General features: G+C 37.3%; 1 protein-coding gene across 1 annotated transcript in view; it reads left to right on the top strand.

Annotated features, from left to right (window-relative positions):
* The window catches only part of LDB3 (LIM domain binding 3), a 119,624-nt gene that overhangs the window by 100,331 nt on the left and 5,123 nt on the right, over window positions 1-14,170 (top strand). Inside the window, exons 11-14 of the mRNA XM_050899395.1 lie at window positions 1,132-1,179; window positions 3,898-4,025; window positions 10,326-10,626; window positions 11,849-12,029. Of these exons, the coding sequence (XP_050755352.1) occupies window positions 1,132-1,179; window positions 3,898-4,025; window positions 10,326-10,626; window positions 11,849-12,029 (658 nt within the window). The remainder of the gene's footprint in view (window positions 1-1,131; window positions 1,180-3,897; window positions 4,026-10,325; window positions 10,627-11,848; window positions 12,030-14,170) is intronic.

The following is a 14,170-nucleotide window of genomic DNA, read 5'->3' as shown; positions in this document are numbered from 1 at the left end:
GCAGTGTTACCTTACTTTGTCACTTACGATCTTACTTACAAAGAAGAAAGCATAGCAGGAGTGTTTTAAATAAGCTGCGAAGCTCTTTATGCAATTGGTTATTCCATCTGGAGGGGAAAAGCAGGGCAACCAGTGAGACAGCGCTCTGGGAATACAAAACCAGGAGAAACAATGGAAAGAGTTACGATTATGGTTCTAAAAGGAAGGTGTAGCTTCTGTGATCCGAGGATTTTAATCCAAGCACTGTGTCTGTGGTAAAGCAAAGAAAAACTCTTCTCCAGAAGCTAGGAGAATAACTGGCATATGATAGGCTTCTGGTAATTCTGGCAAATGTGGGCTGTGCTCCTGTGGGATGTGATTGACGCCATGTAGCCCTGCACTGCTCCGCGTTTAGTCAGGAGCTGTGTTCATTCTGAATCCTCTTGTTTCTCAGATCATACATTGTGCAGGCTTTTAAAGTACTTTCTATATCTACATAAATGAATCATTTATGTTCTGAAATGATGCTGTTTCCCCAAGAAAAAAAAAATCTACCTGTTTACCTAAGACTCTGTTTAGTAAATGAACAGTAGAATGGTAGGTACTGCAAGGGAAAAGTTGAACGTAACGTCTTGATGTTGTTGCTTCAACTACTTCCAGCCTGTCCTTTCTGTGGGGTTGTCCTAGTTGCCTCATAAGCTAGGAGACTTAGCTGATCTTTGGCCTTCGGTTCATTCAAGGCTTGCTTTTAAGATTTGATGCAACTTAAGCTTATGACACTGACAAAAAGAAAGTCATACTTATTTTTCTGTGCTAATACAAATAAATGGTGAATGTCAAAGCAAACAGTCCAGTGGTTGAATTGGAATTCCACAACTAAAGAATGAGCAAAACTGGATGAGAGTGACTTATGGAGCAATATACTCGGCTCACTTATTTATGTTACCATTATTCAGGTTTCACTATGATTCCTAGCTTAAATAAGATAAGCAAAATGTAACGTAATACTGATCTTAGATGATTATAAATATGTACATGTTGTTTACTTTAGCACTTAAGAGCACTTCTTATTCATAAGGAAATTCACTGTAGGACAAGATATCCCAATTTTCTTGGTATATTTTTTTCAAATACAACTTTTGTCTCTTTTAGTTTCAACCGGCATTCTTCCACCTCCATCAGCTACCAGTCAAAGAAGAGGTATAAAAATGTTTTGTGCAGCTACTCTACCTTAAAAGCACTTAACAAACCAGTTTATTGCTGCTAGTAGGCATCTAGTGAAGTGTTAACATAAAAATGATCTGCTTAGAAATATTTACTCTTTCTGACAACTAATAATTTTCAGAGCCAGTATTTAATTTGCTGCCTGTCACATGCCATTGGCTGCTACAGATAAATTCAGTAAGGGTGCTTTCACTGCTTTTCAAGATGCCATTGCTTCCTGTTCCATTAAAGCATCTTTGATCCTTAGGACATCTTTTTATTCTTTTCTTTCTTTCTTTCTTTCTTTCTTTCTTTCTTTCTTTCTTTTAATCACATGCTATTTCCTTTTCTTCAGCAGAAATTCTGATAAATCTTTTAACTTCACTAAAACCCTTAATGATGTAGTGTAACACTTTATTTCTCTTTGAGAAGCCTTTTTATCTTACTGTATTTAATATGCATCATACACTTGTAAAAGAGTTCAGTAGTTGACTTCTTTTAATTTTGCCATGATTTTGGTACTATGAATATGGGGGGCGGGGAGGGGGTGTTGCTTTTGTTTTTTTCAACTTCATTTCCCTGAACATCCAAGGAAATCTAGTGGCATGATTTTACCATGCTGTTAACTTTGGGAAACACTTGAATTTTGAATAACCATTTTTCTTCATGACAGTCTAAGTATCACTAATCTGGCTCAGAACTTCTTATGCATATTGCGCATTAAAAGAGCTTCAAATGAGTCTTTCTACCAATGGACCTGCACATCTGGGAGTATGAGTGTATGCCATTTTCAGATTAAGGCTGTATGACACATGATTTAAAATCTTTTAATCCACATTGTAAATATCAATCACTGATCCTGTAAAGGTAAGTATGTTTTACTGGTTTTCTGTCTAGTTTACCTTGAATAGTAGAATTTAAAACAAGGAAAAGTCTTTTGTTAGTGTGTGTTTAGCTAAAGGCATTTTGAAAGCTGTATGTGAAGCCAGTGTACCTGAAGTGTACATCTTCCTGTCTGTGCTACGGTGGGAGCAATGATCCTCTATCCAGTGACCCCGAGTACAGTGCGTTCTTATGCAGTACAGATGAGGAGGTATCAACAGGAAATAGATGGTAAGAATGGAACGTAAAAAGTCTTACTGTGCTTAGAACAGCTTTGGTGGTTACAAAATCACAGCACAGTTCACAACGGAATTTACAGTGAATACAAACCCACTAAAATAGTTTATCTTGGAGAGTCCTGTTCACTCATGGTATAGTGTAGCCAAATCCACCCATAAGCCCTAGACCAGGTACCGAAATAATTAGCTATAGTCATTATAGCAATAGCTGTGTTTCTAGGTCTAACTAAATAGACAAAATAATTTAGCCTGAGGCAGCAATGCTATGCTAATTAGATCTATAGTACAAGCACTGTCAGAGTAGCAAAAAGCTATGTTGTGAGGATAGGTTTATTTTGTTCAAAATTAAAAATCAAAAGTTTACATTTGCCAGAATGTTTTTTACCTGTACTGGAAGGAATTTGCTGGGTTTGCCATATGTAAAAATTATAACGTGTTCTCTCCAGATGGCATCTATTTCCACTGTTAAAGAAAGTGTAAGTCAAGATGGACCAATGGTCTGGCAAAGCTGGACGCTTCTTTTCTTATGCTGACAAATGTTTTCCTATAGACAAAGCCACTACGGAAATAACTCCTAAACTGTCAGCACAAATGGATAGGGATCTGTTTCATACAGATAGTGACATTGAAGGGAAAAAGAAAGTAAAACTATGTTTTCAGGGTGAGTAAGAATGATGTTCAATAGTGAATGGTTTTTATTACTGCACGCATCTTGGTATCTGTTGCTTCCCTTCCTTGTACTTCTTTATTCTCTCTTGCTTGCTTTGTTTGTAATGCTCTTTTAGTGGTCTCTGAAGCAAAGTCACTGCAAATAGAATCATCCTAAGTAACAGACAAATAGAAGAGGCATATATTTCAATGTGTTATTATAATCAAACTGAAAATCACCATCTGAGCCATAAAATAGAGAAAAACTATTTCTTATTGATGTTTGAAATCCTGAGCAAATGTTTTTAATCTAGGAATGCAGAAATTGCATCATAATATTGCATATCGTGCTTTTAGGTTACCTGAATCTGAACTTTAGAAAAATTAATGTAAATTGTGGTTTCAGTCTAAATAGGGAAAAGAGTTAGTTTCAGAAATGTTTTTTAAAGGTCACTACAATCTTTTTGAAAAGAGTACAATGCTTATAAACAGTAGTTAGTATTTGTAGTAGTAGTAATTGTGCTGAGCCAGTGTCTTTTTAAGTCAACAAGATATCCCTCATTGATTTATCTTAGACAAGAACAGGCCTGTTTGTTTGCAGAGGGACAGAAAACCCAAACTTTGTATGTATGTTCCTGAAGTCTGATCCCTTGTTAAACTAAGAGTTCCTTTAATAAATTTGTCATGTTCCTTCAGTAAGCTATTTTCTGTGACAACAAGAGCAACTTGGCATCATTTAAAATCCTTATTCAGCTAATTTTTTTCTTTCCAAAAAAGAATTTATCATTCTTAGCAATGATAAAGACTAATGAATCTCACAGTATTCTCTCTGTAGCTCTCAAGGACAGTTCCTCTCGGAGTGCTTTGGAAGCTGCCAGATCTGTTATTTTATCATCAGTAACTTTTGCTGTTTATAAAGTTGCTCATACCTTCATTTTGCTTTTAGAAACACAAGCCAGTCATATACACCAATGCCAGTTTCTGGAAGCTACGGTGAAAGTCCTGCTGCTTCTGCTACTTCAAAACACAGAGTTGTTACTACTGCCAGCATAAAGCCCTCTGTCTACCAGCCAGGTAAGGTGTCTTCAAAGTATTGAAAGGATTCAGAAAAGAAATGCACGTGCATTTCTTTTAGGAAAAGAAAATGCAAGAAAATGCAAAGAATGCGCATTTTGCAATAGGACACACACATATCAGGAAATATTTATATACGTGGAACCAAATGGCTGCTAGTTGCTAGTTTTGCTTCAGATTATCTGAAGATTGAGGATTATGTTGTATTGGTATTCTGCTTTGGAGTGAAAATGTGGAACAAATGGAGGAAGAATAAAAGCAAGGGAAAAATCTGTAATAAAAAATGTGTAGCCTGATTTTTCAAAAGAAATACATTTGGAAAATAACCCAGTGCGCCCAATTAGGAGCCCAATGACACTTCAGAATTGATAAAATACCTTAAGAATGCACGACTCAGGAAGGCGATAAAATAAGTGAAGGTAGCTTGAGTAGGATATATTTGCAAAATGGATAAGGCCATATATTGAACTTCTCAAACTCAGGCTTATATTTGAAATAAAGAATGACCTATTGAAGTACTTCATAATGCTATGCTTCCATTTCCCACAGATCCAGTTACTGAAGGAATATATTTGATTATTCATTCATGCGGAAAATATGCTCCTTGATGTTATTTAAATTCCCTTTGTATTAATGTGTTACAAATGGAGTGAACTTCTAAAACCATTGATGACCAAAATGTGAACCTTCAAAATGAACAAATTAAATGAGGCAGCAATATAAGTCTAAATGCAGTTCTGTTTCAAATTAAGCTTGTTCTGATCTTAGCAAGAGAATTAAAAAGTTGATTTATATCGTGACAGTCAAGTAAATATGAAAAGGCCAAGAATTCTAACAGTCTTAAAATCTGTCTTCTATAACGCTCTATCTCTGGATCTACTGAAATGAAACCAATGCAGAAATTTTACTTAAACATAAAGCAGACAGACAGATCAATTGATGATCTTAATATTAGAGATATAAAGGTGGAAAAAGCCAGTTCAGAGCTATCATGAGCTATTTAAAGGGTCTCAGAGTAAATAAAGGTTTCAGCTTCTCCTCATTTGCTTTTGGTTAAGTGTGTCAGCATATACCATGTTCTCACTGAAGGCAAATGTTATTATATTTGTCTTGCAAAAGAAGGAAGGATAAAGACAGAGGATTTATTTCCATAATGCAGAACAGAGCAAACTGTGGCAAGTCAAAATATCTCCTAAATGCACTGACTGATACTAAGCCCCATGCTCATTTGGGGGAATTATAAACTCCAGTTCTCAATATACAAACCTGCCACAGAAATAAATCTGTAGCTATATCCAATTAGTAGCTGTATCTGTTAAAGCTGGTTGTTGAATTAGACTCGGAATAAGAGGCAATGCTTTTGTTTTCTCCTGTGATGGGCATCTTTGCAATTCCTTATATTGCTGGTTTTGAGCCCCATTGCCTCCCAATAAAGGCTTAAAATACACAGTATGGAAACTATGTTCTGTGTCACTATGTATACAACAAACTTATTACAACTGTATATATAGTCTGCCCGCGTGTGGAAAATTCTTATTTTGCAGGCACTGCAAGGATATAATGTACTCCAGAGGACAGGAGAAAATTCAGAATAATATCTAATGGGATATATTACAAAGATAAAATTCAAATAGCATTAAAGGTGGCAAAGAAAGAAACAGTAAGTCTCCCTGTATTGTTTAGGAGTTTGAAATATCCTATAAAGGATTCTAAAATACCTTTGTAATTGAACCCCAAAGTGACTCAGGTACAAAAGAGATTACAGACAGAGGTTTTATTGAAGATGTTTGGGTTTTGTTTTGGTACCTTTTTAAAGTTTTATATATTTGATGTAGTAGCACTTCATACTGGTTTTGGAACACGAGCTGGCCCTAGAGACAGTTGCAGTTGCAGTCCTGAGCAAATGGGAAATTGTCACTTGGGAAGAAATGGAGGAAACGGCATTTCCTGTCGCAGATGGGAAAGATCAATAGTACTTTGAAACGAACCATCAAGACAGTTAGAAAACGTCCTCACCCAACTTTGTCAATGCATACGAATTCTGTCCTGCAGTGTAAAATGCAATCTCAATCTGAGAGGACCAGCTGTTCTCAAATTATGACATATAAGATCACAAAATACATCTTTTCTTCCAATCTAAGTGCAACCTCAGACTTTGCGCTCTCACTTTAGCAAATAATTCCTTAGACTTCTATTTTTGTAAATCCACTGTGTGAAAAGGCCAAAATAGTGGAGATACTATAAGGATTTGCAATGTAGAATTTAGAAGAGGAATGTCTTTATGCTAGCCATCAGTGTTAATGGGAATGAGATGACTTGTTTCCCTTAAACATGTGGGCCAGCAACTTCCAGACTGAAACACCCACCAACAGCCTCATATATGCAATATCCAGAAACCTGAATCAATCGCTAAGACGGTTTACAAGACTGAAAAATTGAAAAAAATAATGGGGCTAAATCTTGTTTACACTGAAACCAATCTCAAAATGAAACTGCGTTGTTGAGTATCTGGCTCGGACGGGCGTAACCAGTAAGTCTACACTTTAAAGCGAAGAAAGGGTACTACTTTGACTAACCTAACTCTGGTGGGAATTTTCTGCTGCTAAAAATCTTTGTTTTCTTCCTATAGGGAAGACTGTGAACGCCAAAATCTTTTCCCTTCTCTGTCCCGTAAATTTCATAACCTGTTTTTAAAAGGAGCGTAGAGTTCTTCTCTGAACAAGGTCCACTAGATGGCAGAAAATACTTGTGTATTCCTTTCTTGCAGGCTTTCCCAGACTAGACTAGTGCTTTCATATATTCCAAGCAACTCACATGCCAGGTTTATACTACGAAGTAACATGATACCTGAAACTAAGAAAGCAGATCTTTCCTTTTAAATCCGTAAGTCCAAATAGGACTACTCATGTTTGTAAAAGTGCTCAAGTGTAAAGGCCTGATCTGCTCTTTTAGAAATTGGTAGAAAGATATCCACAGATCTCAATGAACTTTTTACTGAATCCTAAGCACCTTCAATACTAAAACAGCAGGTTACGTGCCATCTTTCATTTTAAATTCTTCTGAGTAAGAATAGTCTTCTTATAAAGGACTTGTTGCTTCGTCTGTCATCTACTATATACTGGAACAGTATATAGGAATGTTTTGGGCTTCAAGGATGCAGCTGCTAAGTGTAGAATGCCAAATCAGTTGTGATTATGAATTACATTTGTTACTGGAAAATTATTATTAAGAATAACAATTATGTGTTCTACTAACAAAGAAAAAAAAAGGGGAATTGTTTTCACAATGCAAGCTAGTATGTAAGACTAAAGCATTTGAGACTATATGAATCTTTACTTTACTAAATGAATCTTTGGTAACACGCCTTTTTTTCTGGAGGGAAAATATCTATTGACCATAAATGAAGAGCTGATGGGGAGAATTCCAAATTCCCCAGAAACAAGGAATTGGCTTGTTCCTATGGCTGTTAAGAGAGACCTCTTCTCCTGCCATTCTCTCGGGATAACAATAGTCCTATTCTTTCTCTCCTACTCTAAGAGAGTCTGAGGGCTGAGAGAAACAAGGTGATAGAGACTGGGTTACTAAATTATTTAAAGTATTCATTTTTGAACAGTTAAGGGTCAGCTCATACAATACTGATATTTTGAGAATCTATTCTCTGATATACTGAATCTTAGTACTTTTTACCAGCAAACAGCACCTTTATCTGCTGCATCTATGTTGGAAGACTTTGGAATACATAAACATGCAAGGTGAATTTGTATGGCAGTAGTTACTACTACAAGAGAGTTGTTCATATAAGCTTAGGGATATAGCTATAAGATAATAATTCCCTCTTAATAACTATAGCTAAAATCTCAAAGTTAGTGAAACCTTTCTAATACATTGCAATGACACTATTTTAAATCAATAGTAATTCCAGCCTGTTCACAGGGGCAAAATATGTAATAAATCCAGCCTGTAAAATTAAATGATAATGGCTGAAAAGAGAACTCAGAGCAGTTGCGAACACCCAGCATTTGTCATTTTGCAGAAATTCCCCTGGTATATTCTTTCAGCAAATGGAAAAAAAAAATATTTTGCTGCTTTATTTTACCGCAGCAAGTAGAAAAGATAGATAGAGTAAAAAGAAATAGAAGGTAGAGAGAATGAAAGACAAAGACCCTTCCCCGGTGTTTATCCTTCAAAGAAGTCTAGATTAATCTGAACCCAGATAAATCATATGCTGTCTTTATTGGTTGGAATAAACAAACTTGAAAAATAAAACACCGACGTTGTGAGATTACGGAAGAAAAAGTGAAAAACTAAGAGGTTGTAAGCTGAATTTACTAAAGACAATCGTAGAAAAAGACATCCTAAAAATGGTACCTGGACTGCATTTGTTCTTCGCTTCTGGAACTCTGGATTTGAATATGTGACCATTTTGTTAGTCCCTCTGTGGGATACACTGCTGTACTTTGCATGAACAAGAATTGGCTCTTGGGGGAGGGAGAATCCTTTCACAAAACTGAGTGAGCTAGAAGTCACCTTATTTAATTAAAGAGCCTCATAGGTGGGAGCCTTTTGAACTCACCAATTAGAGATGAAATATTGCCTTCTAATTTTGCCTAGCTTAATACCGTAATACACAAATAGCAACAGCCTCAGGATTTAAAGAGATTGCATATAAACTCTCTGTTCTGAAATCTTTAAACACTGTTTACCATTCCCAAGTAAAAAAAAAAAAAAAAAAAAAAAAAAGAAGCCTCAAGCTAAGGTGGGATACAGTTTTACGAGGCAGAAACTTTGTTGATGCTGTAGCATAAGAAAGTTCTATCAAGAAGACTCATTAGCTTTAACTTCGAACTCAATAAAAAGAAGAAAATCAGAGATCACTAGGGTGATCACAGTGGATTGATATATATGCAATTTAAGCACCTGCAATTGCCAATAATCAGTGTATGTTATTCTGTGTGGCAGAGTGTGGGCTGAGGGAGGAGTGTTAAGTAGAACATAATCTTCTCACCACTTAATTATCCAGAAATATCCATGTTACATTTGGAACCCTCTTCTTGGTTGACATACCTTTCTACCTGCAAGCCCCTTAAAACTGTAAATGTTGTATTCGGTCATCATTTTATTGGCACTGGGATCTACTACACAGAGAGTTGGCCTAGACTGCAGGAGAACTGACTTCTGTTCCCAAATCTGTGCTCTCTCGTTTGGGCAAAACACTTCAACTCTCCAAGCTTCTGTTCCTCCTCACACAAACCAACAATCATTCACTTTGTTTTCCTTGCAAAGGAAAAACAGCTTTTAGTGCTCGTGTACTTGGCAAAGCGAGGCAGTTTCTTGGGCAGTGACTTCAGTCCTACACAATGCGAGATCTGACGTTCTGAAAAGAGCAGGGCAATGGGAAAACTTGTCGGTATGTGCAGGCTCTAGCTTCTGCTTATTTTTATGTGATAAAGCTCCACCCAAGATTAGAGCCTGGTGCATACAAACACAGAGGCAGTCGCACTGAAGATTTTATGTGAAAGTCAAAGGGTGGAAGAAAGGAAGTATAATTTTTCTATTTTATACATGGGAACTGAGGCACAGAGATACTATGCTTTGCTCGAAGTTATACAGGAAGTCTGTAGCAGAGCCAAGAACTGAACTGAGATCAGTCATAACCGCAAGTCTGGCCTTCCTCTAAGTGCTGTTGGCTTTGTCTTGCTGGTCATGTGAGCTGAATTGGCTCCCTCAATATTGCTTCCAGTGCTCTCTATCTCTGTGTTCCCTGTGTGAGCCTGTTTTTCTTCAGAAACCTAGAAGTAAAACCTACAAATGATAGATAACAGTAACATCTGTGGCAAACGCTGCATTTTAATGAATATAATGAGATCAAAATTTAAGCATAACTTCTTATTGAAATTATGGGGAATTCCATCTAAAGCTTTATTACATGATCTGGCCTTTCTATTTTTAACCTGTCTTAAACAGATTATATGGCAGTCTTTGAAATCGTCACAGAATTGTCATATCCATCCCTGCTAGAAAATGAAGAGGTGCCCTTGAAAATGGTCTCCATAAAATCTGTAAAAGCCAGTAGGCAATGACTTCTGTAATGCGTGTGGATTAAAAGTCAGTGATTGTGCTGATATCCTTGGCTTCAGTCCAGAATTAATGAGCAATAATGGGACAGACCATAATTAAGTGTCATCTGAAGCTTTTATTTTTTGTGTGTCTTGGAGTACCCTTTGGTAAGTGTTGCTGTTGTGCCATCAGAAGAAAAGACTTTAATACACTTCTTGGTTTCTTTTGGGATACTTCAAACAGCACCAGCACCAGTTCATTCCTACACCCCTGCCAACACTGAGCCTGCAAGTCGCCCTCCCTGGGTAACAGATGAATCCTTTTCCCAGAAATTTGCACCTGGAAAAACCACCACCACTGTCACAAAGCACATCCTACCAAGGGGTGCTCCAGTACCATCTCCTGCCTCAACTTCTGCTTACCCGTCTCCAGCTTCAACTTCTTCCCGGGCTCCTGCAATAGCCCGGGGAACAGTTCAGAGGGCTGAGCGTTTTCCAGCCAGCAGCCGAACTCCTCTCTGTGGGCACTGTAACAGCATAATTCGGTAAGGTCATGAGGTTTTGAAGAGGGATGAAGCAGGAAAAAAAAAATCAGAGAGACTGGTTATTGTACATTAATATACAGTACCAGAGCCTAAGACACAGTTAAATTACCCAGCAGGGATGTCTGTTGTCTGCTTCATTAATTTAACATTTCCAGAGCTCATTTTGCTATTGTGTGGTTCACTTTTTATCACTGCAAAGTTATACATGCTAATTGTTTGTTTCTTGGATGCTGTGGCAAATCACTGTTTGTTTTTTAAACAAGTTTCTGGTCCTCAGGTACCCCTTGAAGGAGGTACGTACAACTTCATTGGGAGAGTTGGGGGGGTGGGGAGGAGGATTGTGGAGAGAAAAGGAACAAGACATCATTTTGGAACAGCAGCCAAATGTAATTGTTGCTTTTGTGTCTGGAGAAAGATAATGCCTACACTCTATTACCAGTGATTCATAGCATGCCTCTCCCTTCTCTCCCAATTCGCTCTGCTGGACCAGTGCCCATTGTTACCCTGTGGACTGCTAACCAACTTTAAGTAATCCATGTTTAATGACAGTCTCCCCCACTAAAAGGAGCTAGTTTGGTGATGTGGAACTGCTGATTATTGCCCTTTATATATTCTGAAATGGAAAGACTCCAGTAATAATCACTATATCTAATTACAATCAAGAGTAAATCACCAAAGCGAATTTAATGTGTCTTCCATATAATCAAACAGCAAGTTGTCATCTGATAGTCTGACATTTCTAGAACATGCCGCACGCAGTGCTCGCTCAGATGAAAAGAAGGCAGGAGACTTTAGGAGCTATTGTGAGGTGGGGGTGTGTAGGTTTGGAAATTTGCCTGCTTTTTCATGCTTTCAAATAGTAGCATTATCTTCTGTGTTACAACCCCTGGCCTATTCCTGTTGTCTTTGCAGCTGTTTACAAAGACCACTTATAGCTATGCAGATATGAAAACAATTGATGATTTTTCCAACAGTTGTCTGTAAATCCAATGTATATGACTAAACAATAATGAAATATTTTAACCAATTGGCAAAGTGTTTGAGTAATGATCTTGAAAAAGACCATTTCTGGTCAGGCTTCTGGATCTTATTTTAATATGTACCTTCACGGTTCAAGTAGAATGCTCGTTATATATGTATGCGGTGTCTAACAAAGTAGGTTTGTAATCAGGATCATTCAATCTTTTTGCAATACAAATAAGATAATTACCGTTGTTTGTAGGGGTCCTTTCCTGGTAGCCATGGGTCGCTCTTGGCACCCAGAAGAATTCAATTGCGCTTACTGCAAGAAATCCTTGGCTGATATGTGCTTTGTGGAAGAGCAGAATAGCGTGTACTGTGAGCGCTGTTATGAACAGTTCTTTGCACCAACCTGTGCCAGATGCCACACTAAGATCATGGGGGTAAGAGAACAAGCTTAACCCTTTCTCCAACTGCGTGGTTCACCGAAATAGTGAAATAGTTTAGACTGTAAGCAATGAATGTATTTGATTATTTCCCCCTTTTTAATAATAATTTCCCAGCCTCTTGATTATTTCAGAATGAGAAACACATTATTTTATAATAATTTTTACCTGTCCAAAATCTTGGCTATTCCTGTACCTTATTCAACTCATAGACAGAATACGTAATCCAATTACCATCTCACTGAGTGTAAAATAAGTAACACTTTCTGGATAGTTCTTTGCTATCCGATACACACGATGTTACTTTTGTCTATCTTTTCCTTGTATTCATAGTAAGAGACTTGAACTGGGGGTTTTTTTTTCTTGTACAGGACTTAGTCTAAATTTCAATGGAGAAGTCAGTGATCTTGGGAAGAGCCCATTGCTCTTGCTGCACATCACTGGCAGCTAGCAGCACAGCTGCCAAGAGGAATTCTGCTGACTTCTTGTAGTTAAGAAAATACAGAATAAATACAAAGACCTGAATTCCAGAAAGGCAAAAATTGATGCCACTTTTGTCTTAATGTACTCGTGCTTAGGTACAAGTAAATTTGCTCTGCATATACCTTAGATGGCGATGAGGTTGGAATGCCGTAAGATAATTTTAGCAGTGTATTTATGCATGCATTTATAGTGAATGTATGACACGATCCTCTTAAATGAGGAAGCAAGGAGTACCACACTGGTTTTTCACTGCTTAGCTGTCACCTTTTGACATCTGTCTAAATGTTGGCACTGACAGACTAGATGCTTTTCTCTGCAATTGCCAATTAGGGATGGCAGCATCAGACATCCATGGTGAAGCTCTGGCTCCAACCAAGTCTTGTTTGCTACTGCGGCAGTAGGAGTAATTTTACAGCAGAGTACTGACTTAACTTACCTAATTAATGCTGGCACAAATCAGTTCCCCATTATGGATTTTCATCAGGAAAATAGAAAAGATGCCAGCTGCCTCTATTTATATTAATAAGATTTCTCAATCTGTTTTTTGCTTCTTAGCTCAGTGAGGTTCATAAATGGATCCAAACCTATTTATCAGTGATGGTTGTTTTGCAAACAGTAACAGAAGTTAATGAATCTCAAATGGTGATTCTCTAATGAGATATATGGCAAACATAAATTAGACTATTTTGCCTACTCACTGAATTGAAAGCATGGAAGAGGACTTCAATCCCTATTGTCATAGTCAATGGAGATTAGAAATAACCTTTAAAAGAGAATCAGAGTCTACATATATAATCGGAAGCAACATAAAATAGGATCTAGATTCTCAGCTGGTGTAAATCAATGCTGTCTCACTGAAGTTAACAATGTTAAATTAATTTACACCAGTTACGCAGCTGGCCCTTTGAAATCCGGACTGTTTGACAGAGACGAACTGTCGAACATCATCTTGGGCACAAGTAAGATTGACAAATTAGCAGGTAACCATGCATCAGAGCTCAGTACAGCAGCTTTTGGACTTGGAGGACTTCTGTATAACATGATAAGAATGAAGCAGTAATAGAGATTGCTCCATACTGGATAGAAGAAAGAAGCTGATAAAATCTGGATACTCAGTTCAAGAGAACATCAGTTGCACAGAATTTGGGTTTTTGTGATGAACACATGGTCTAGGAACAGACACGCAGACTCATTTTCACTACTCACAGAAGTTAAAATCTAAGAACCTATTTTTTAAAATTTTTTTTTAGATTTTCACATTAGTTTGTGAAGCGTTCTTGTGAGAAGCTTAAAGAAATTAGTACATAATCTAAGTTGCTTTGAAACATCAGACTTAAATCACTTATCCCCTGCATGCATTTCTTGGTCTTAGAGAGAAAATTACGTTTTAAAATTTATTTAACAAATCATACTCTTGCATTGAAGAGTTCATACTAGTTGTGTCAAAACAAACAAGAAAATAATCAGAATCTTTGTGCAGAATCTCTCCTGCAACAGCGACTGGGCATGTTGATACAAACAGCTGGCTGAACTATGTTGTTTCATTTTGGCAAATACATTGTTCTAGAAAGTTTGCAGTCCTGTTTCCTCTTTCTTTCCAAAGGAGCCCAATTTCTGTCACACTTCTTTCTTTTGAGGAGGGGAATTGGCTGATA

Source organism: Gymnogyps californianus, chromosome 6 (assembly GCF_018139145.2).
Source record: "Gymnogyps californianus isolate 813 chromosome 6, ASM1813914v2, whole genome shotgun sequence".
Classification (NCBI taxonomy): domain Eukaryota; kingdom Metazoa; phylum Chordata; class Aves; order Accipitriformes; family Cathartidae; genus Gymnogyps; species Gymnogyps californianus.
The sequence above is the reverse complement of the archived record's forward strand: the minus strand, read 5'-3'. Positions and strand labels throughout refer to the sequence as shown.